The 24641-nt window shown below is 34.3% G+C and overlaps 1 protein-coding gene across 1 annotated transcript in view; it reads right to left on the minus strand.

Annotated features, from left to right (window-relative positions):
- Positions 1 to 240: 240 nt before the first annotated feature.
- The window catches only part of PHIP (pleckstrin homology domain interacting protein), a 147280-nt gene continuing 122879 nt past the window's right edge, over positions 241 to 24641 (minus strand). Inside the window, exons 31-40 of the mRNA XM_054722630.1 lie at positions 23111 to 23231; positions 19922 to 20047; positions 16628 to 16697; positions 15944 to 15994; positions 15550 to 15699; positions 7213 to 7365; positions 6302 to 6465; positions 5629 to 5888; positions 4911 to 5108; positions 241 to 1038 (exon numbers count right to left, since the gene is read on the minus strand). Coding sequence (XP_054578605.1) covers positions 407 to 1038; positions 4911 to 5108; positions 5629 to 5888; positions 6302 to 6465; positions 7213 to 7365; positions 15550 to 15699; positions 15944 to 15994; positions 16628 to 16697; positions 19922 to 20047; positions 23111 to 23231 — 1925 coding nt within the window. The 3' untranslated portion in view covers positions 241 to 406. The remainder of the gene's footprint in view (positions 1039 to 4910; positions 5109 to 5628; positions 5889 to 6301; positions 6466 to 7212; positions 7366 to 15549; positions 15700 to 15943; positions 15995 to 16627; positions 16698 to 19921; positions 20048 to 23110; positions 23232 to 24641) is intronic.

A 24641-nucleotide genomic window follows, 5' to 3' on the forward strand; every position in this document is an offset into this window, starting at 1 on the left:
ACCTGGCTTGGTAAAAATAATTCATTTTAACATGAAATGCTCTATCACTAGGAATATTATGCTCCTTAAAAATGTAGAATTGTCTTTTCCAGAAAAAAAACCAGGGAATTTATTATAGGTACTCAATTTTTTTTCTTCGAACAGTGAATGAAATGAATGTTGAAATGCATAACTACCTAAGGGTAATAAATAGCAAACATTTAAAATATATATGTATATATTTATATATATATTCATTTAAAGAAGTGAAGTATCTTATAAGTTTGTTTACCTTTTTTTTTTTTTTGCAAATCAAATCATAATATTCCCTAAACCACCACAGCAGCAAGGAAACAGAAGCCTTAGTTCTACTTATTCCTTAATTGTACCTGCTTTATGATTTTGAAGTAAAATAGTTTGGTACACATTACCAACCAATTAAATTAGCTTTTGCTTTTTCAGTCAACTTTCGGACTCGTCCTCTGCTAGAAGTTCCAAAAGTCAAAGAGGTGTCTTCAAACAACAGCTGCCTTTGCTCCTCTTCAGAGTCATCCTCATTATAGAAAGCTGTCCTTCGACCTTGGTTTCTAGTTCTCATGTGGGGTTCAGAGCCTTTAAGTTCCCCAAACTCTTCTTCCTTATCCACAGGATCATCTGTCTTTTTCCGGTTACTTCTCCTTAGCATTTTAACACTTGTGGGAACTATGAGACCCGAGTCTAATTTTTGTGTTATCTTCCTTTTGGGTTTTCTGCCTCCACGACTCTTTTTCTGTAACAAATCCTCCTTTACAGTATTAGTTTCAGGAAGACAATTGCATGTTGAAGAAGGAACTACTTCATCTCTGATAGGGTGTATATTATTTTGCTCTGCATTTTCTGGCTTTGCATACTGTAGCTTTTTGGGCTTTCTACCTCTTTTCTTGTGTATAAGTTCACCACTATTGGTATTAATTTCTACCTTAGGTTTCCTTCCAGGTCCCCTCTTCACAAGTTTAGATGGCTGCCCTCCATGGCCATTTACTTGAATGCTTCCTGGTACAAGAGCATTGTTCTTACGATCTGTAAAAAAAAAAAAAAGGGAACATCAACATATTTAACATATGGAATTGCTTTTTTATTTGACCCTCAATCTCATAAATAAGTCCATCACTATACGTACATGTAATCACATAATCCTAATTACTTTTTTTACTAACATAAGAAAAAACAACAACAAAAGGCTAACAGTTTAATGATATTATTTACAGGCACACCTTATTTTATTGTACTTCACTTCATTGTACTTCAGATACTGCTTTTTTTTAAAAAAAACAAATTAAAGGTCTGTGGCAACTCTGCAAGCAAGTCTATCAGCATTATTTTTCCAGCATGCTCAGATGATCGTTAGCATTTTTAAATCAATAAAGTATTTTAAAAATAAGGTATGTACATTATTTTCTTTAGCTATTGCACACTTAACAGAATACAGTATAGTGTAAACATAACTTATATGCACTAGGAAACCAAAAAATTGTGTTACTTGCTCTATTGCTATATTAGCTTTATTGAGGTAGTTTGGAACTGAACCTGCAATATCTCCAAGGTATGCCTGGTATGTGTGCCACCATTATCATGATTAAAATACCAATGTAACAATCTCCACTATAAAGGTCATCATGCTTTATTAAAATATGAAAAAATTTGGGACATCAAATTCTAAGTATGTAGGATCTGGAGATCATGATGCACTGTTTTCTGTGGTAAAAAAAAAAAATCTATTCCTATTTCAGATAAAGAAAACAAAAAGATGACATACATGCACCACTGCTAACTTTTTTCTTCCAAAATTCTGGAGTTTTGTTGTTTTTTTTTTTTGGATGTGGTACATGATTTGCAATAAAATATTTTAAAGGAAATCCATAAAAGGATGGAAACTGCTTTTAAAAAGAATGCTTTGTCCTAAGAGTATTTTTTGGTCATGGGCTGGAGTTTTACTTCCTAATTATTAAAAAAAAAAAAAAAAAATCAAGAGACTCACAAAAGGTCAGAGCCAATAGCAAAGGGAGGAGACAAAGCCTTCATTTCCTGACCCCCAAAGTACAAATGATTTTCTTTAGATTGGTGGTTTTCTATACTGATGGGGGAAGATGTGTGTGTGTGCACATAAAGCAGTTAAGCATTTACTAACAAACAATTACACTTAAACTGCCTGAGAATTCTATTTCTTCCCCTTGTTTTCCATTAAAACTACTGACAAGGGTTCTAAATATCTAGTCTGCATACCCACTACAAAAGTTCTACAGACCCGATTCAGGAACTCTAGAACTCCTTGAAATGGTCCAAATTTTGAGTGAATATGCCTATGTGCAAATTCTGGGGGAAGGACTTCAGGTTTCATCAACTATATATAAATATATAAACCTTAAAAAAAGGTTAAGAACGCAGCTCTCTTAAAAATGAGTTCAAGAGCTAAAAAAAAAAAAAAAAAAAAAAAGAAAGGGAAAAAGCACTGATTTGGATCTGTGCTAGTAGTTACTAACCATGTGGCTACTGAGCACCTGAAATGTACCTACTACACCGAGGAACCGAAGTTTTAATTAAATTTAAATTTGAAAATGAAAACAGGATACATTTTGAAATACTGATTACATGTTGAAATAATATTTTGGATATAATAGACTAAATAAAATTTTATTTAAATGGATAATTTCACCTGTTCGTTGTTACTAGAGGTAGCTACTAGAAAATTTTAAATTACGTATTTGGCTTATATTTTTACTATTCAGCACTGTTCTTAATTCTAGTAGTTAATTCAGGTGTCAATATTTATGCAATAGGTCATCATTAATGAGTTATTTAAAGCTAATTGCATTTATATACTGTACTGGTACTCTTATGTATTTGTAATACTCAAAAATTATAAATCAAATTGGATAATGACCCTCCCCTATTGTAATACTAGTACAAATTCACTATATATATTTTATATCACTAGGGTTCAGAAGTGACAGAAGCAAGGCCAATATATTATTTAAAACTTTTAATTCCGTTCAGAAAGGAAGAAATGGCAAAACATTCGTATAGAAAGACATTTTCTTATTCAAAGACTTACTGTCCACTATATATTAAGTTGATGTGATCTAAAAATGAATAATTAAACACAAGAATTCAGAGTCTACTGGAGATAGACACATGTAAAAAAGAATAATATATACACATACACACACAGACACATTTCTATCAATAGTTTAAGGGCCACTGAAGTCAATGAATGGGGTATTCTGGGAACACAAAAAAGTACTTGATTTTGCCGAAAGAACCCAGGAGAAAGCTTCCTGGAGAATACTGCATTTTAAAGTAAGACTTAAAAAGTAGCAGGAAACCATTAAACTAGAAGAAAAAAAAGACACTCCACAGGAAGAAAAAAGAACAACAATATTCCGGGACTTCCAAGTAGGTTAGGAAATAGCTGGGAAATAAAAGGGGGAAAGCAAATAAGAAAGCTGAATGTTAGGCAACAGCCAAGTAATTTAGAATCTTGTATAATATGCAAAAACATTAAAATCTGATTCCATATATGATTGGAAAGCAAGGATTTAAGTGTGTTTGTGCACTTATGCTAGAGAGAAATGATCAGAAAGGTCACTTTGGCTGCAATGTGGAAGACGGACTGGGTAAGGAAGAGTTAAGGACTGAGGCAGAGAGACCAGTTAGAAAATTAAGACAACAGTCCAGGTGAGAAATTAAGCCTGAATTAAGGCCATGGAAGTGAGAATGGTGAGGGGGAACAGGCTTTAGAGATGTTAAAGAGGCAGAAACAACTGTCTAGATCTGGATGCTGAAGACAAGGTTAGGATGATTCCTTGATTTTAACCTTATGTTAGTGGGTAGATCCCAATACCATTAATCAAAATGAGAGCATTTCAATAAAAAAATTAAAATTTGAGAGGTTTCTGGGGAGAACACTGAAGTTGAAATGGTTCAGATACAATTAGAAGTCATGATACAAAATGCTTATTGTTGAAGTGTCTGCTGCCAATAAGCCATAATAGTTTTAACATGTCATAGGGTGGATTTATATAATTTACTTTCTCTCTCAAACATAATGCCTTTAAAACTAAAATCTGCAGATGAAAGAACTTGGAAGAATAGCTATAAAAGGCCAAAAGTTGTATACTAAAATAGATGGCCTGGCTGTAGACAGCCTTGATGAATTATTATTTTGTGAAGATTGGTGTGTTGAATTTTGTGATGTAGTAACAACTGATTTTTCTTAAAAAGTGAAGACTGCTGCTGTATGGGTTAACTAAATATAATTGAGAGAGAGAGAGAGAGAGAGAGAGAGAGAGAGAGAGAGAGAGAGACATCGATTGGTTGCCTCTCATAGGTGTCCCAAACAGGAATGGAATCCACAACCTAGGTATGTGCTCTGTCCAGGAATCAAACCTGCAACTTTTTGGTGTAGGGATGATGCTCCAACCAATAGAGCCACAATGGGCAGGTCCACAGTTTGTTTTCTTGGCCTTTAAAATTTAATAATGCAGTTTGCTTTTGGCACAAGGCTGCAAATCAAAAGATGTCTCACTAAATTTATCAACTAATACAGAATGTGACTTTTAAATGAGCAACCTAAAAAATTGATAGAATGCTAACTCCAACAAAAGCATCGTTTTTAAGAAAGATCTACTAGCCCTAACGGGTTTGGCTCAGTGGATAGAGCGTTGGCCTGTGGACTCAAGGGTCTCAGGTTCGATTCCGGTCAAGGGCATGTACCTTGGTTGCGGGCACATCCCCAGTAGGGGGTGTGCAGGAGGCAGCTGATCAATGTTTCTCTCTCATCGATGTTTCTACCTCTCTATTCCTCTCCCTTCCTCTCTGTAAAAAATCAATAAAACATAAAAAAAAAAAAAAAAAAGATCTACTATACCTTGAAAGATACAAAAGCACCTTACCTTGCTCGATGGGAGCTGATAACTTTGAAAAAGTGGATGTCTTTGAGAGTACAGATGATTTCATTTTACGTTTGAGTGGCTTTTCTTTTTCCAAGTTTTCTTTTGCAGAATTATTCTTAGTGCCATGACTAAAACTGGGTTGACCAGGACTTGATAAAGTATTCAAAGTTTTGGAATGTTTCACAGAATTCTCTAGAACTAAAACACATGCACACACGAAACATTAAAAGCTAAGAGTTATTTAACCTAAAAACAAGCAAGAAGGTTGGGATTACATATAACCTGAATTACTTAAATTAGCCAAGAGGACAAAACCTGGGGGACTTAAAGCTTCTTTAGGAAATCTATTTTCAAAATAGGAAAAAGACATAAACAAATACTCTTAATTTTAGAACTTTTTATAAGCTATCCACTCACTTTAAGATTATGAAGGCAAGTCTTGCCAAATTGCTAGCGAGTCTAGAAACTAGGATTGAAATTCAGGCATTTTGGATCAGAGTTGCCATTTTTAAGCATTATTCTATACTGATACTCCTTAACCTCAGTTTTATTTTTATTACAAATAATTTTTTTTTAAAAGAAGAAAAACAATAAAGAAAAACCAACAGTGTCTGCTAGAATTTACTAAAATCCAATATATTTCCTTTGGCAAAGTAAAAGCATAAATTAAAAAAATTATGGTATATATTTCAACTTAAAAATTGTAACTGATTCTTACTTGTTTTCCCCGACATTGCAGATGTATTAGTTTTCGAAATAAAAGTCTTTGCTGCTGAAGAAGTAGAAGGTTGCTCAGTGGAAACTGGATCTACAACCACTCTGTTGCTTCTGGTTCGAACTATAGAACTGGATTCTGTTTTACCATTTATTTGTGCAGCATTGTGCCTTGGTGGTATTAATCGTGTAGTTGTAGAGAATGGAGAGGTAGAGATATCTGACTTTAGTTGGGGTTTTATGACTCTTTTTTTCCTTTCAGGGCTGTAAATAAAGTAGTATCATTAGTTATCTTATAGCTCTATGTGGAATAAAACAGTTTTATTGGATCCAATATTTGCACTATTATGAAACATGTTAAAATATGGATTTCATATGGAATATTTAGTGAAGGATCACTGTAAATGCTATAGTTATATATGACAGAAAGCATGATGCCATCACTATCCTAAAAATGCTCTTTTACTGTATAGATTTAGCAGTTTGAATTTAAGCACTTACACTAGAATAGCTTTAGTTAAAAGATTAAAAATCCTCCACATCATAGGAACTTGCATGTCAAATATATCATTCTGTAATATAGGGAATAGTAAAGGAAGTATTAAAAAACACTGAGTTCTATCATTTAGATGACAAAGTTATAGATCAGCTGATGCTGCTGAAAAGAAATTAGATACCTTGATGCAACACTGCTGGAAACAGAGCTGCTCCTGTTTCTTTTCTTCCTCCTTTTGGTTATTGTATTTCTTTTATGAAAACGAAGAGCAGATTTATAATCTGATAAAACTGAACTGATATGTTCTTCAAAGAAAGCAGACAGGCGCAAACTCATGCTGTAAATCTATGATAAGAAAAAGAAACTATTCCAACATTTCTCAAAAGAAAATATTGACATATAATTTAAACATTTTTCTAGCCATAAGTTTTTAGAACTTAAACTTTGCTTTTTCCCAATTTCTTTTATTGAAAAGTAAAACTGGAGCATTTTTACAATCATTTTTGTATTTAGATTGGGAATCTCCCAAGCTTTGAGATTCTTAAAGAAAAGCCCTACTATGAATTCAGATGGCTTATATAGACAAAATTTTCTGTAAACTTGGTCATACTGACACTACCCCTGAGAGTTTTAATCTATTTTCCACTGCTACCTAAAACTATCTATCTATTCTTTCTCAATTCATGTGCACATATCACCCCTTTGTGATGTCTTACCTGGCCAAACAAGGGTAAATTGAAGTTTTACTCATTTTTATGAATAATTCACAAAAATGGTCCTTTCTAATGCAGAAAATAGCTGCAAAAGTTAAGCCCACATAAGCCTAATCTATACCAGGACAATACATATGTGTTATCTACTTAACTACACTACTTCAGGAAAAGTAGGCATCCCTAAACATTAGTAAAACCAGTGTTATTTCATAGAAAGAACAAAGTAGAAAGAAGTCAATTCTTTATTCCAGTAGGATACCATTAAGAACACAGAAAGTCAATCAACTTTGCTCTAAATTTTAAATAAAAATGACAAAACTTTTTCTAATAATTTAATTTAATTTAAATATAATTTAAAGAAAATAATTTAATTATATACCCTTGATCTTTTGCTCGGTGTATATGCTTTAGAATTACTAAAAATAAGTCTGACATCTTTACATAACTCCATTGGTGACTCATAATTCCCAGCCTCTAAAGTTTCTCTAACAGTAGCAAAATCCATTGGAGTGTCAATGATGTCTCTGTAGTCCTAAGAGAGGAAAAATAGGTGGTATTATCATCATTACTACCACAAGTCATTACATCTCAGCACAGGGATTCACATACAATTTCTGTGATGAACAAAAGTCCTAGAACTCTTAATAATCATTCCTTGTTTTCCTCACCAAGGATCCATTTTTCCTAATAAATTTTTTCATGCCCTCCACCTTGTATGGCAGTCAACACAAGATTTTTCTCACTCAAGAACCTGTTAAGTTCTGTTTCCCACAGCCGCCCCTCTCCCACAAACCTCCTTGGGGAAGAGGTAAATGGAGTTGTGTTAGGAGGGGATTAAGAAAGTATTGAGAAAAAATCTCAGCTCTACAACTACAAATATAAAAGTCTGATGTAAAAAACCCAAAACTTTATGCTACCTATAAACTCTAAAGGCTGCTGACTCACTGAAACATAATCATAATTTTAAATAGGTGTCACAAAGTCTATGTACTTCATATCACAGAGGAAAATCACCCAGTCTCCATCTAGTCAACTACGTATAAAAAAGTAATAAAAACAAGACAAGTGAAAGCAGAAAAGAAGCAACAGAATAGCAGAACAGTATCTGAATACATATCTCCTAATAGGGATAAAGAGTACTATATATACCTTTTCCATTGCCTTGGCATATGCTAATTATATTTTTCGAAATATAACTTGACTTTGAACCATCAAGTTTAAATTGTAAATATGTTTTACCATGAAGCAAACAGGATTATTGCCATTTAAAAATTGGAAGATTTATTTCTTCCTTAACAATCTGCATACCTTCTATTTCCTTTCTTGCCGTGTTCCACTGCCTAGAATTTGTAGTACTATATTGAATAGCAGTGAAAATGGACATTCTTGCCTTATTTCAATATTAGGGGGGAAAACATTCAGTTTTTCACAACTAAGCATGATGTTAGCAAGTTATGGAAGTTTCCCACTATTCCTAGTTTTCTTTAGTATTTGTCTATTTAGCATCCATTTGTCATAGGGCCAATTATATTAACTATTTTTTCTTATTTTCTGTATTCTTGATGCTCTGGCATTTTGGGAGCCTTACAGACCTGAGAAGACACTGACCTTCCTCTTAATGTTAGCTAAGGGCTACACTGGGAACATGTTCCACCTCCTTATGTAACTCTCTATGCCCCCCTGGAATTATTCAAAAGCTGGATAATTTGGTCCATTCTAAATTGTTTACCCTTGCCCTGCCTTGTCTCTCTCATTGAAATCCCAAGAAAAGGTCTGGCCTAAACTTGTCCCTTGCTCCTGTCTTCTGTCACCCAACCAAAATGTGGTGATTCACTATGGTGCCAGATAGCACTGGGTGAACCCCCTCCCTAGAACCTGAAAGTATAATAACCTTCCTCCCAAGCTTCGTTCTTGTTCTCCAGTGGCCATGCTGACTTTACTATACCATGTCACATCCAACATGTACATTCTTAGAACAAACAGGTATTTCATTCTGTTAAATGCTTTTTCTACATTATTGACTATGTTTTTTGAATACTGAACCAGTTTTACATCCCTGAAAAAAAAAATCCACTTAGTCATGATATAAAATCATTTTTATATATTGCTGAATTCTAATTTGTTGATTTTAAGAATTTTAAATTTTTTCTTTTATACTGTTTTTGTCTGGTTTGATATCAGGATAATACTGGCTTTATAGATTGAGCGAAGTATTCTCTACCTGTGGGAGAGATTGTGTAGAATTTGTGTTAAACCTTTAAACATTTGATAGAATTCTCCACTGAAGATATCTGGATTTGAGATTTCTTTTTTGAAAGCTTTTACCTGCAAATTAAATTTCCTTATTAGTTATAGGGCTATTCAAATAATCTATTCATACAGGGTGAATTAAGGCAGTTTGAACTTTGAAAATTGGCCCATTCCATCTAGGATGTCAAATTTATCTGTGGAATTGTTTGTAGTGTTTCTTTATTATCCTTTTGATATTGGCAGGGTCTGTAGTGATATCCCCTATTGCATTCCTTATAGAAGCAATTAATGTCTTCTCTCTTTTTAACTCTGTAAATCTTAATAGAGCTTTACCAATTTTATTAAGTATCAGCTTTTGGTTTTATGGATTTTCTCTACTGTTTTTCTGTTTTCAGTTTCACGGATTTCTGCTCTTAATATTTCCTTTCTTTTGCTCACTTTTGGTTAATTTTATTCTTCTTTTTCAAGGTTCCTGAAGAGAGAGCTTAGATTGATTTGAGACTTTTCCTCTTCTGATGAACTATTTAGTGCTATCAATTTCCCTGCTTTGCTTTAGTTGTATACCACAAATTTTGATTTGTATTCATTTTCATTAAGTTCAATGTTTTTTAAAATTTATTTTCAAATAAGTCTTCTTTAAATCATGGATTATTTAGAAGTATACTGTTTAGTTATCATGTGTTTAGAGATTTTCTTGTTACTTTTTCATTACTGATTTCTAGTTTGATTACAATGTAGTTGAAAGCCACACTACATGATTTCAATTATGTCTGTCATTTGTTTTGTTTGTTCTGTTTATTTTTTCCAATTTTGTAGGTCACTTGAACAAATTTCAGAATTCCATTTGTTTGTCTATAATGTTCATGACTATAAATCTCTGTACAGTTTTGTAAGTGGTTGTTCAGGTATCTTATAACATATACATGATCATCAAAATATTATAGTGTCAATATTTACCAGTTCAAGTGATGCACAGAAACCTTCCCTATCCATATTTTTAACCTTTATGCTCACTAAATTTTTCCTCTGTTCTCTTCAGCAAATTTTTATTTATTATTTTTTAGTTCTATTTCCATTTGATTCTTCTAATTCCTTTTGAGACTTCTTGGTATAACAGATTTTTGATTGAAACCTGGACATTTTGAGTCTAAGATTAGATCTTTTTAAAATCTTGTGTTTTACTCGGACCCCTCTTTGGGCTAAGAGAGGGAACTTCCTTGTTACTGCCAAGTGGGAGTGTAAGTCCAGGTTTTATTCGGCCTTCACAGACACTTGAGGATGAGGAGTACCTCTTTGAAACTATTGAAAGGGCTAGGAGTTCAAGTTCCTTACTAGATTTCCATGATACCAGCTAGGGTGGGAGTACCTTTGTTATTGCATGGCCTCTACTGACACTATGAGGGTGGCCTTGTTATCACTGATCAGTGGTCAAAGTCTTGACTCCCCACTAGGCCTCTGCTTATATCATCCAAAGACGTAGGGCAGGGTTACCTCATTACTGACAGGTGGGGGGTGCAAGTCCAGGCTGGTACACGGGAAGCATGGAGATGGCTCTGCACAGATCTTTGCAGGTGGGAAAGGAGTAAGGCCACTATTTTCTATGGTATTTGGCTGATAGAGCAATTATTGTCTATAAACTTTGTGTTGCTAGGCTGCCCCTTTCCTGGCTGAGAGAGTAGGCTTTTATGGTCAGTGCATGTTGGCATTTCTGGTTGTATCTCCAGTATCCAGGTGGTAAATTTATAAGGCAAAAACAAAAACCAACCAACAAAACCAAACCAACAAAACCCCAGGAAATTTACTACTGTGTTATTCCTCAGGTCCTAAGGATCCTAACCTGTCCATCTTCTCTCTACCTTTCAGAATTTTCTTAAATTTCTTTTACACAAAACATACACAATTTTCTAGTTCTATTTAGTGGGGAAAGTATGCCTACTCCTTCTCATAAATCCAATTATACAGCTTTTGACCAAAAATGTATTTTTTACATTTTTTAAAATCCTCACCTAAGGATATATTTTTATTTATTTTAGAAAGGATGGGGCGGGGGGGGGGGGGGGGGGGGGGTAAGAGAGAGAGAGAGAGAGAGAGAGAGAAACACTGATGTGAGAAACATGTATTGGTTGCCTCTCATATATGTGATCAGGGATCAAACCCACAACCTGAGTATGTGCCCTCACCTGAAATTAAACTCGCAATCTTTTGGTGTACAGAATGATGCTACAATTGACTGAGCCACCTGGCATGGGATGAATAAAATATTTTGAAGTATCTCACCTATAAATAACTTTAGAACCACTTTATAAAGTCATACAATAAACTGGTCTTACTATCTTTTAATAATATTTTGATTTTAGCAAAACACAGTGTACAAGTCTACCTTATGTACCAAATTTGGTCTAAATAACTTGGCCACTTACAGAAATTAAGTACCTTACTAGCAGAAGGCTGTCGTTAAAAAAGAAAAGAAAAAAGAAATTCCAGCACTGGGCGGTGTAACTCAGTTGAGCATAGTCTCTTGCACAGAAAGGTTAGCAGTTCGATTCATGGTCAGGGCACAAACCCAAGTTGCAGGTTTGATCCCTGATCAGAGTGCATATGGGAGGCAACCAACTGATGTTTCTCTCTCCCCCCTCTCCCTTCCTCTTTCTCTAAAATCAATAAAAAACATACTTAACACAATATTCCAAAGACTGAATGCCTGACTCTTCAGATGGGGGTGAAGGAATAGTTACAAAATTGCTTTATGCAATGGTAACAATATCTGGACAGTGTCCAACCTCTCTATATTCTTAAGGATATCCAATCAATTTGACAAAATCTCTAATTACTTGGATATTAAATATTATAATATATTAGAGGCCTGGTGCACGAAATTTGTGCACTGGAGGTGGTGGTGGGGTGGGGTGGTGGTGGTGTGCCCCTCAGCCCAGCCTGCAGCCTCTCCAATCTGGGACATCCCTCTCGCAATCCAGGACTGCTGGCTCCCAACTGCTCGCCTGCCTGCCTTCCTGATTGCCCCTAACTGCTTACGCCTGCCAGTCTGATCACCCCCTAACCACTCCCCTGCCAGCCTGAATGATGCCTAACTGCTCCCCTGCCAGCCTGATTGCCCCTAACTGCCCTTCCCTGCTGACCTGGTCACCCCTAACTGCCCTCCCCTGCCAGCCTCATGGCCCCTAACTGCTCTCCCCTGCTGGTCTTGTCCCCCCCGCAACTGCCCTCTCCTGCAGGCCTGGTTCCCCCCGCAACTGCCCTCCCCTGCAGGCCTGGTTCCCACCCAACTGCCCTTCCCTGCAGACCCAGTCACCCCCAACTTCCCTCCTCTGCCAGCCTGGTCACCCCTAACTGCCCTCTCCTGCAGGCTTGATCGCCCCCAACTGCCCTCTCCTGCTGGCCTGATCACCCACAACTGCCCTCCCATGCTGGCCATCTTGTGGCAGCCATCTTTTGCATATTACTCTTTTATTAGATAGGATAGAGGCCAGCTGGTTTGCCCTGAAGGGTGTCCCAAATCAGGGTGGGGGTTCCCTTGGGGAATGAGGCAACCTGGGCGAGGGGCCTGTGGTGGTTTGCAGTCCGACCACACCCCCCGGGGACCCAAGCATAGGCCAGGGCCGGGATTTATTTATCTTCTATAACTGAAACTTGGTAGCCTTGAGCGGAGGCCAGGGCAGGCCAGGGCGGTGGGAAGCTTGGCTTCCTCCATCGCCGGGGGCAACCCAAGCCTCCTGCTCGCTCCAGCTGTGGCCACCGCTATCTTGGCTGGGTTAATTTGCATACTTGCTCCTTATTGGCTGGTGGGCGTGGCTTGTGAGTGTAGCAGAGATACGGTCAATTTGCATGTTTCTCTTTTATTAGATAGAATTGTATTTACAAACTCCAAATCTTGGGAAAATGATATAGAAAACTTTTCATGTTTTGTAAAATTTTGGTTAAATGTCAAATTTGCCGAAACCGGTTTGGCTCAGTGGATAGAGCGTCGGCCTGCGGACTGAAGGGTCCCAGGTTCGATTCCGGTCAAGGGCATGTACATTGGTTGCGGGCACATCCCCAGTAGGGGGTGTGCAGGAGGCAGCTGGTCGATGTTTCTCTCTCATCAATGTTTCTAGCTCTCTATCCCTCTCCCTTCCTCTCTGTAAGAAATCAATAAAATATATTAAAAAAAAAAAAAGTCAAATTTATGTAGAGCATTTCATTTTCCTTAGTTTATATGGTAGCCACTCAATAGAATTCTGTTGAATAAGTAAATGGAGTAGATTTAGCATGCTACTTTCCATAAAAAAGTTTAATTTTAAAAATCTTGATTTGGATAAACTAAAAATGAAAAGTAATATTTTCAAACAAAAGCTTAAGTATGAAGAGCATAATTGCCTTAAATATTCTACTGGCAAGGCTGATAGTTCATTATAGTTAAATCTGAAATATAAAAAGCAGGTTATCCAAGTTTCCTCTTCTCCTCTGTGACAGTATTAAGAAATCGTAAAGAGCCATAAGTTTTCACACCTCCATCAAGGAATTCAACAAGAGATAGATTAAATTAAAAATTTTTCTTCTTTCTGGTACTTTTTGTCTGCTGATACTTTTAGCTGGTTGAAGGAGAGGTTCTAAATAGCATTCTCATTATTTTGAATACTTGAGAGACTACATTCCTATGTATTACCTATTCTCTAACAACAATACATATAGTTCTAGTGCACTAGGTACACGAGAAATGGCCTCTTTTTCTCACTGTGTCAATAAATTGCTACATATTTTGGAAAGCTTCTTCATCTAAGCCTCAGTTCAACCTCAGTAAAATGAATTGATTGGACTGGTTTTGGGTCTCTTCTGTATTTTCTGTATAATTGCTTTAACATTTTTCTTTTTGTCTGTAGTGTTTACTTCCTTATGCTTCTTATCCCTCCATTTATCTCTTAACCAAAATGACAAATCAAAGTTTAATTGGCAATTTTTTTTCTTTGTCTGGGTGGTACATAAAATACCAGTCATCTTACAATGAACAGTGTTTTCGATTTGATAAAGTATAAACATATTTCAGAATAATCTATTATTTCCATTTATTGTTTCTATTGTCATATACATAATGAATGACATCCTTATATAGTTTACAATTTCTTTTTATCATTAGTTCGGCTTTAGTAGGCATTGGTTTCTTTTCCCTTCATGAATATCTACACCACAGGGTTTGTAAATCTGGACTCCAAATCCATGCATAGTGCAAGCTTAGGGATATTTCTCTGACACCAAAGAGACATTCTTCTTTGTAGAAAGAATAATTACTCTATGATTTTCATTGAGAGTAAAGTCTTTCAACAGTTCCAGTGGAGTCTCAATTTCCTTCCTCACCACAGCTCATATGGCTTCACCTGTCTCCATGCTCAGTGTTAATACTTGTGCTTCTAAAATCTATCACATTTTTTTCTGGGGAAAAGTCCAGAATACAAACCCCTGCAAGCAGTGGGTAAATTATAACTTATTTTCTAAGACACAAAGTTGGGTTTGCAAGAAACAAAGGGAAAACCAGAGGTTCCAAAACAAAAAGAACTGAAAACCAGAGCACTGAAGCATTAGCTCAGTTCCTCTAAAGAGTTTTTTGGAGGGTAGGGCTTGAACTATCCTAGTTTATCACACACTGCTGGAATTAAAGATTTATCTTTTATACTTAAGATTTCATGTTTCTTGATTTTAAATGAGAAAAGGCATTTATGATATTTATGATGAAATTTCTATTTTCATCACTGTAAGTTAGAACATACACATAAACACGTATGTCAAATACCACATCCAGTGCATGGTCTCTTATTATAAAATACTACATTTTAATTTTAATTTCAAACCACAAATGTTATCTGAACTGTATAAACTTTAATAAACAAATAAAGAAATTAAGGCTCATTTTAAGCTAATTTAGATTGCTAAGACTACATGCAAAAATAAATACTGGAATTATGTTTACTCAACCTTTTAACCATGAATCCATAAAGATCATGAGTTGACCTAACCTAAACATATATAATAATGCCAACTTACAGTTGTATACAATGCTTCAGTTTAAAACTATTTTAATGTAATCTCATTTCATCTCTATAACCCTGTAAGGAAGGTTAAGTAGGTATAACAACAGCCATAATAAATTTACAGAATTGTGTGTGTGTGTGTGTGTGTGTGTGTGTGTGTGTTTGTAGACATTAAAAAAAAAAAATTAAGTGAGAAAATTGCACAATTAGTAAAAGTCAGAGGTGGGACCATAACCCAATTCTTTGGAGTATTAGTTCAGAGTTCTTTCTTTTTTACCACACTATCCAACTTACATGCTCTTTATAACCAAATGGATAATGAGAACATGTATGAAATAATGAAGAAATACACTATGACCATAAAAAATAATTTAAATAGCAAATTTTCATGAACAAGACATATAGCGAAACAGACAGGTAAAGAAAATACTTTCAAAAATCCTTACTGGATATTCAAGGAGATCTACCGGCTGGCGGAAAGGCTCAGAATCTTCACACTGAAATATGAGATTTAACAATTCTTGACATTGTTTCTTCCATGCTTGAATATCATAAGACTGAGCTCTGTTTCGTAATCTTCTTCTGGGCTGATAGTCCTAAAATAAAAGTGTTAAAAAATATTAATAAAATAACATAAAAACAAATCTTGTATTTTTAGTGCTTTCTTACATAATTAGGTAATTTCTAGTAATACAAATAATAGAAAATATCATTTACCTAGTTCTGATAATCATGCATTTTCTGATGGAAATTTACTTGGAATACTAACAGTAAAAAAAAATGCTCTGAGTACATTTTAATTCCCATAAAGTTCTTCTGTTAAAACAAAAAATATATTACCTTCCTTTTTCGAGTAGAAGTTCCTGGCACATCAGCATCTTTCTCTTCTTCCTTTGAAGCAAGATTTATCTAATTGATTAAACATTCTAGGTTTCATTATTACAGTGAACCCTTGAATATGTGTTTAAACTGAGAAGGTCCACTTATACACAAATTTTTTTATTGAATACATACAGTATAATACATAACTGTATTTTTTCTTCTTTTATAATTTTCTTTTTTCTGGTTTACTTTATTGTAATAATACAGTATGTAATACATATAACATACAAAATGTGTGTTAATAAACTATGTTATTAGTAAGGCTTCTGGTCAACAGTAGGTTATTAGTACCTACATTTTGCGAGAGGTAAAAGTTATACAGATTTTTGACTGCTCGGGAAGTCAGCGCCCTTAACCCCCATGTTGTTCAAGTGTCAACCGTAATCTATAGTTGTTTATCTCCTTTACACTTTAGTAAATCTATAATGGATATGCTGGAGCACTTACTGACTCATTAAAGTCTCTCTCCTATCTTTTTAAAAAAATTCTTTGTAACAAAAACAAAAAAATTATGAACCATTAAGTTAACTATAGCATTAGACAAAAATAATTTTCATAATGGCATTTATTTAAAAACTACTATGTGTTTCTTTTTTATACAAAATAAGACCAGTGTAATAATTAAAATGGAATATTAAATACCTCAGAGTCAGACAAAACTTTCTTCTTCATTGAATTGTAGAGTGGAATTATGTTATAGCAAGTCTGATCCCTAAATAACAAGGAAACATTAATATACAGGATTAGAGTCATGAGATATTTTTCCTTTAAACCTGTTACTAAAACCAATTTTAAGATAAAATTTTAAAGTGAAGGCTTATTTCATAGGTTGACGCCAAAACACACATCTGACCCTGCTCCTCCACTCTATGTGGAGCCTCCATTCTGGCCTATTTCTTTACACCAAACCCAATCCAATTCTCATCTCCAAGTTTTGCTCAGATCATTGCTGTGCCTGGGATGCCTTCTTTTGTTACTCAGTCTACAAGAAAAAGGTAATACCTACTAATTTCTTAATTTTTTCATTCTCACACGTAGTTATTTCCTAAAATTTTATCCTTAGTCATCTTCTCTTGACACTATAACTTTTGCCATGATAATCTTATATTTCTGTATTGTATTTATGTAAATGAATTCCAAATTCCTATAATTTGGTCTGACTCTTCTGAGATTCCTACCATCATCTAAAATTCCACGTCTGAACCTAAATGTCACTCCCAGACACTCTTCCTTGTTTTTCTGTAATTTTTTAAACTGTATTCCATATTTTCAAAGTAGTGCATAGCTTTTCATTATTCCACCCCGTGCCTCCTCATCAATCCAATCATGGGACAAGTTCTGTGAGTACAACTTTCAAAATCTGTTGCATCTGTCTTTCTCACTTCCATAAATTAATCCCTCATCACCTAACTTGGTTAGCTATAGCAACCAATCTGCTATTTATGCTTTATATCTATTCCCTATAAATTAATATTAGACACTGAAATAAATATTTTCAGAGATGCCATGGACAGGTACCTAAATTGGTTAGAGCACTGTCCCATTATGCCACAATTGTGGGTTTAATCCCCACTCAGGGCACATACAAGAATCAACCAAGGAATGTATAAATAAGTGGAATAACAAATTAATGTTTTTTTCTCTCTCCCTAAAATCAATACATTAAAAATTTTTTAAATTACAATATTTAAGGCATATTATGCATCAGATAATTTTCATGTTAAAATATTTTCATAGCCCTAATCGGTTTGGCCTGCGGACTCAAGAGTCCCGGGTCCGATCCCGGTCAAGGGCATGTACCTTGGTTGCGGGCACATCCCCAGTGGGGGTGTGTGCAGGAAGCAGCTGACGGATGTTTCTCTCTCATCAATGTTTCTAACTCTCTATCCCTCTCCCTTCCTCTCTGTAAAAAAATCAATAAAATATATTTTAAAATATATTTTCATAGACCCTTGCTCCCAATGCCTATATTTTAAAAGTCTAGTTCTTTAAATCAGCAGTCAAGGCCCTCCATGATCTGACCCACACATGAGTTTACAACACTGTATCTCTTACTTCTTTCTGCTCATGTACTCTCTACTTCATCCAATTTAAATAACTAAAGTTATTATAGTTATTTACAGATTTACCTGTCTATAAATTATATTAAGAGGTTAAAATACACTTCTTTCTATCTCCAAATATCTATTACATAACTTTGTATATATCCATTGTTTGAAATTAGGGCAAATAACTCAATTAAAAAATATAATCAAAATTTTGAAATAACATTTTGAAAACTACTTTCAGTTAAAAATGGCTTTAACAAATTATATATATCTAAAAATTGCCAGAGATTTATTTTTAGATATATACAATATGAATGCTTTAAATGTATTAATCGCCCTGGCTGGTGTTGCTAAGTGGTTAGATTGTCCACCCGCACACCAAAGGGTCTTGGATTTGATTCCCGGTCAGGGACACGTATCTGGGTTGCAGGTTCAATCCTGGCCCCAGTTTCTCTGTCCCTCCCTACCTCTCTTCTATTCTTTCTAAAAATCAAAAGCCTATCCTTGGGTGAGGATTAACAAAAATAAATAAATAAAATGTTATATTAGTCTGTTCATACAAGGCACTTCACAATAACTATTTGAAAAAAAATACAATTGTATAGATTATTCCAAATACAAAAATAATTGTTTTATTTAAACTATTTCACTAAAATATCAATTTACTCTATCTGAATTCTACTGATTCATCTCTCTGGAAAAATAGATGTAAATAAATATCCACATAACACTTACAAAATTACAGACTAAAGACTTTACATTATTATAAACTAATGTATCCAAGTTAAATAAACAGTTCTCTGAAGATAGCTAATTCTTGATTACCAATTTTACTGAAAAGCAAGGCATTGCAACAATAACCCCTTGAACCACTTGCAAGGCAACAGATTTCTTTAGGGAATAAGGTAGAGGAGGGGCATAAAGTTTATCTTACTAATTTTCTCTACTGTTTTCTTATATTGAAATTACCTACATTCCTCAGCAAACAAATAAACAACTAATACCAGGAAAAGGGAGCCTCTGATTATGATGGGTAAAGAGAACAGCTTGAGATGTTAAAAAAAAAAAAAGCCTTGATGATCCCTTTATGTAAAAATAAAAGCTGATAGCAGCTGAATATTTAAATTAGAAAATACATCGTCTCCTCTTAAAAAGAAATATTATCCAATATAAATAACCATAATACAAACTCAAAGCAGTATCTTATACAAAACATCCTCTGGCTTCAATTTAGAAGGCTCAATTCATTCTATGGTTACATAAATCCCTAAGACAAGTAAATAAAAGTGCTGCTGCCTTAAAAGTGATTGTTACCACTCTTGGTATAGGATCAATGAATGAGGAAGTAAAGTAGGCTTTAAAGAAGAATCATCTGGAAAGTTAAATTTAGTTTCCTGCTAGACTCTTTAAATACTTGTTTATAAACTTGACAGGGTACTATAATATTAAGATTAAAGGTTCTCAAATCAAATGTCAGACATTCATTGACTGTGAAGTTAACCTCTAAAAGACTCAGTTTCCTTAACTATAAATTCCAGATAATCATCTCTCCCACATTTAAGATTATTTTGGCTACAAGAATTATTTTAGGTTAAACATTACATGTTCAGTAAATAGTTATTATTATTGTCCAACAGCTAGATTTAAAAAAGGATACATGTTTGTTTATGTTAACTGTGTAACACAATTTTTATAATTTCGTAAATACTAGCTAATGAACTAAATGTTTAAATGTTACTTTAGACAGACATTATTTGCTCTCTGCTTTGAGTGGAACCATGTGCATGGCACAGCATTGATAGTATTCATGTAAGAAAGATTGTATTTGACATTTGACAATATTGCTATTATTACAGTAATTATAATTATGTGTGGAAAAATAACTCACTTTATAAAATGTAGAAGAAGATCAGTCACAAACTTAGCAGCTTTTACAATAGGGCTTCCAGGTTCATTAAATGTTCGAGTGTTATGCTCTATATATCGAACTTCCCACATTAGGGAAGAAACCCGCCTTTAAACAAAATACAGAAGGATTAGCCTCATTATATTTAGAAATATAGCAACAAAATTTTAAACCAAGACATTGAAACTTTTCAAATTGCAGTCTTAAATCGGGTACAAAACTCACACCTTAAAAAATTATTTTCAAAATACTATCACTTCTTTGTGTAAAGGAAAAAAGTGTAGTAATATTATGTATTTGCATAGAATATTTCTGATTAGACACACTACACTATGTCTAATCTACAATGTTCCTTCTTTTAGGGAGAAAGACCGTCTATAGGGAGAGTAGCAAAAGAGAACTGGAGTTTTTATTTTTAGCTTATTCCTGTCATATATGGTGTCATTTTTTTATAATAAGCATATCTGACATTTATGTGAAAAGAAAACAATTTTCATCTAATTATATTACTGGTAATTAAATGACATGTAAAAATGAAAAGCTAACTGATACCCTGCTTATGTAATATAAAAATATAAAAACACAGTAACCATGTTAGCTTACCAAGAAACGTAAGTATATGAAAATTATTTTTAACACTGAATTGACAACACTAAAATAAATTTTGGTGTTTTATTGTTTTATTTCTTAAAGTAAAGAAAAACCAAAGATGACTTCTAGAATATTATCCAATATGTGGAAATACTAAGATAATCTTACTGAAGTGTGAACAAAAATATAATTATATGGAATTTTAAAAATTTATAATTGTGGATACAGTAATGCTTCTGTGGATTTAAAATACCATTCACAAGGCTAATTCTAATAATAAAATCACAGGTATCTTCAGAAAACCCTATAGAAAACTGTGCGTAAAATAAGGTATTAGATTAATACCAGCAGGGCAAATTGACAGTAGTTTAACAAAAGACTAAAAGAAGTATTGAAAAATAAATAAATAAATAAAAATAAAAGAAGTATTGAAGAGGAAAATCATAAACTAAGAAGTCTGAAGCCAATAAGTAAAGGAGAAGCAAAAAAGCTTACAACAGTGAAATAGCACTTACGAACGTAATTCGGGTCTATAACCATATCAGAAAAATAGGTAGTTTCAAATTTATGTAAGGATTGTATCCCAAAAGATGTGTTCAAACTTGATTATTGTCCGGAGCCAAGAGTTGGTCAAAGGGTTAACTCTGACCTTACTTTAGCAAGTTATCTAAACAGAAACTCACAGAAACCAGGCCCACCTCCTCTCTTCTGAGAACGAAGCATTCTTTCCTTAATTGCCCTTTAACTGCCAAACTCTTTATCTATAGTTAGCCCCCTTCACAACCTTAGTCAATTATCTAAGTCCACATAACCCTTTCAGCCCCCATCTCCCCCAGACATCTCCCCTTCTAGAAACCACATATAAGGAGTGCTGTAAAAATAAAATTTAGAGGCTTGATCAGAAACCCTTTTGACTTGCCTCCATTCTTTGCGTCCCTTGTCTGTTTCTCATTCTCTTAGGTGCGCCGCCTCGGTACCCCCGTTAGAAGACCCCGCAGGTCGGGGAAAGATTATTACTAAGCCAGGCTAATGCCAAAAATTCTATTTAAGCTGTAATGTACTTGATATGTATACCTTAGCAATTTTTTTAATTAGCAGTATTTCTATGAGAAAGTATATTTATAACAACAGTGGGAGATGCTATAAGTTTATCTTTCTAGCTGAAGTCCAAAAACCATTGTATAAGAACAATTCTTTCCCTGTTACCCTCCATATCTTGTTCTATCTCTGAAGCACTAGGTATAAGTCCTAAGACTTAGCAAATAGGGGGACTAGGAGAAAGAAGGCTATAGTTAAGAATATCTTCTCCATTTATTCTCTTAAACTTCTGATATGTGGAGTTAAAAATTTAAAGAAATGTGCTACAAGGGTAAGATAGCTGGGAGGCACATTATCATTTCCTATGCTTTTGATAAATATTAATGACGCAACCGAAGAAACATCTAACAAGATCAGAAAAATCTTCAGAACCTGAAATCTATTGTCCTTATTTTCTTTATTCCAGTGGTTCTTAATCAGGAGTGATTCTGCCTCCCTGCCCCCCCTCCCCCTCCATGGGCCATCGGCAATGTCTGGAGACATTTTTAGTTTTACAACTAGGGGCTGCTATTGGCACTTAAAGGATAGAGGACAGCCCCAAATGCCAGTAATGTTTTTATTGAGAAAATCTACTTTTGTCAGAAAGGAATAACAAATGGCATTTTCAGTGCCAGGTAAACAAAGTACCAAATTAGAGTTATACTTTAATAAAAAGAATTGAAAAGCACTAATTTTATGTAGAAAAACACGAATAAAAACTTTTTTAAGTTAAATAAATAAAAATGTAAAGAATTGAAGTAATATAAAGCTGGTCACAAAGAGAAAATTTTAATCTGAATTACAATGTTGTTGGCCTGTCTAGCAAGTCATATAAGAAAAATGAAAACAAGTATGATTTCATCATGTCAAAACTACAGATTTAAGCTCACTTTTTTACAAGATATTTTAGGTAATAAACCTACAAAGCCTGTCCGAGATTAGAACTCAATATTTATTGAAATTATTAACAGGAAGGTGATGATGCAAATTAATTCAAATTATGTCTTTAAAAAAACCCTCTAGTTATATTTCAAGCTAACCTACAACTATGAAAAATGAAAATTCAGGATAAGTATTAATAAGCTGAAGAGAAGCAAAATAAGAAAAAAAGAAATTTTTATATTATTCTATGAAAAATCAATTAGCGAACAAATATTTCAATGCAATATCTTGGGGAAAATGAAATACTTCGGCTTGCTTTATAAAATACAATATAAAGACAGTGAGCAGAAACACATATTAGCAACTAGGAAAAACTGTACCTAGGAATCGTATGCTTAGTGTCTATAAGACCACCAGCAGCAACATCGCTGGGAACTTTTCAGAAATGCAGAATCTCAGGTCCTACTCTAAACCTATGGAATCAGATTCTGCATTTTAACAAAACCCCAGGTGATTTTTATGTACATTAATGTTTGAGAAACAGTGCTATAGAAGATCAGTAAATGGAGAAAAGAATCATTTAGCTTTCCTTTGGTAGAAGCTACAGCAAACAGTTCTAACCTGTAAAACCTGTTTTCCAGTCTTTGTTTAATTGTACTTAAATCTGTTGGATATGCCACTACAGTGCAATACATGGGATAGGCTTGCAGATCCACAGGAGCCACAAATGCTGAAGCAATATCTAAAATAAATAAGACAAATAAATTTATAAATTTTTATTTGTATTGCTTAAAATACTTCATAGACAATTCTGCATGAATTAAGACTTAACGTCTGATCCACATAACATTAGTCTGCTACTATCTTTTCATAAAAAATACATAATTTAGCAACCCTATGAGTCCCATTTTTTATTATGTACACAATTACACTGCAAAATTCTAGAGATATTTGTTATTCATGGGTTGCTTAGAAAAGATGACAAATAATATATATGTGACCTACTAAGGACACACACATTTCTCTAATTAAAACCTGGCCATTCCTGAATCTATGTTCTTGACATTCTACCAGCAACACTATAATATATAATAATACATTGCATTCAAATGTTATAACCTTTGATTTTCTCAAAACATATCACCTTAATTAATCTTTACAACATAGTTCTGTGAAATATTAGGCAAGCAGAGAAGAGGAAACAGATCCAGAAGTCCTTGGCTCAAAGTCACTGACTCAATGGCACACAGTAAACTGATAAAATCTGGGCATACAACACTAATTAGCAGTTCCATTTTTTTGCTCATGCACACAAAGTATGACATCAGATCCTAAAATACTACTAAATTACTTAAGATAGTAATTTTAAGTAATTTTGAGACAATTTTTATGAAGTGCTGCCATTTTATAAAATACTTCAGACGAAAATATTATCCAATATGTCTCCAGTGTCTTTAGCTCTTCTTATTCGTGTTAATTTCTCCTTAGACTCTTTGAAACTGATTCCGTACTGAAAGTGGAGGTTGCTACAAAGCACCATACTAGTTTAGGGTTACTCCAGATAACTTGTGGTCATTGTTTTTATTTTAATGAGGCAAAGCAATTAATATGACCTTCTCCCATCCCCTTACAAATATTCTTTTATGTATATGCATTGTAAAGTTAAGGGAAAAACTAGTATAAATATCCAAATAATTAAAATTCAGCTTTCAGCCATTCTCTCCCAATTTACATCATGTCAGCCTGAATATGTCAAGGGTTTTCAAATTGGGTTCTGGAGGAACCAGATTGTTCAGAAATACCCCTGGCTTTTCTGGGGGTCCTCACGCTAAATTCAGCTAGAGCAATCCCATTTATAACTGTTTTTAGATATCTGAGTCCTGTGTAAGATCTCATTTATTAAACTTCCACTTGCAAGTGTCTGAAAACCACTGACTTAATATTATAAAAGACTATTCTGTTTGCTTTCTGACAGCTTTTCTTTCTTTTTTTTAAATATATCTTATTGATTTTTTACAGAGAGGAAGAAAGAGGGATAGAGAGTTAGAAACATCGATGAGAGAGAAACATCGATCAGCTGCCTCTTGCACACCCCCCACTGGGGATGTGCCCGCAACCAAGGTACATGCCCTTGACCGGAATCGAACCTGGG

Source organism: Eptesicus fuscus, chromosome 10 (assembly GCF_027574615.1).
Source record: "Eptesicus fuscus isolate TK198812 chromosome 10, DD_ASM_mEF_20220401, whole genome shotgun sequence".
NCBI lineage: Eukaryota > Metazoa > Chordata > Mammalia > Chiroptera > Vespertilionidae > Eptesicus > Eptesicus fuscus.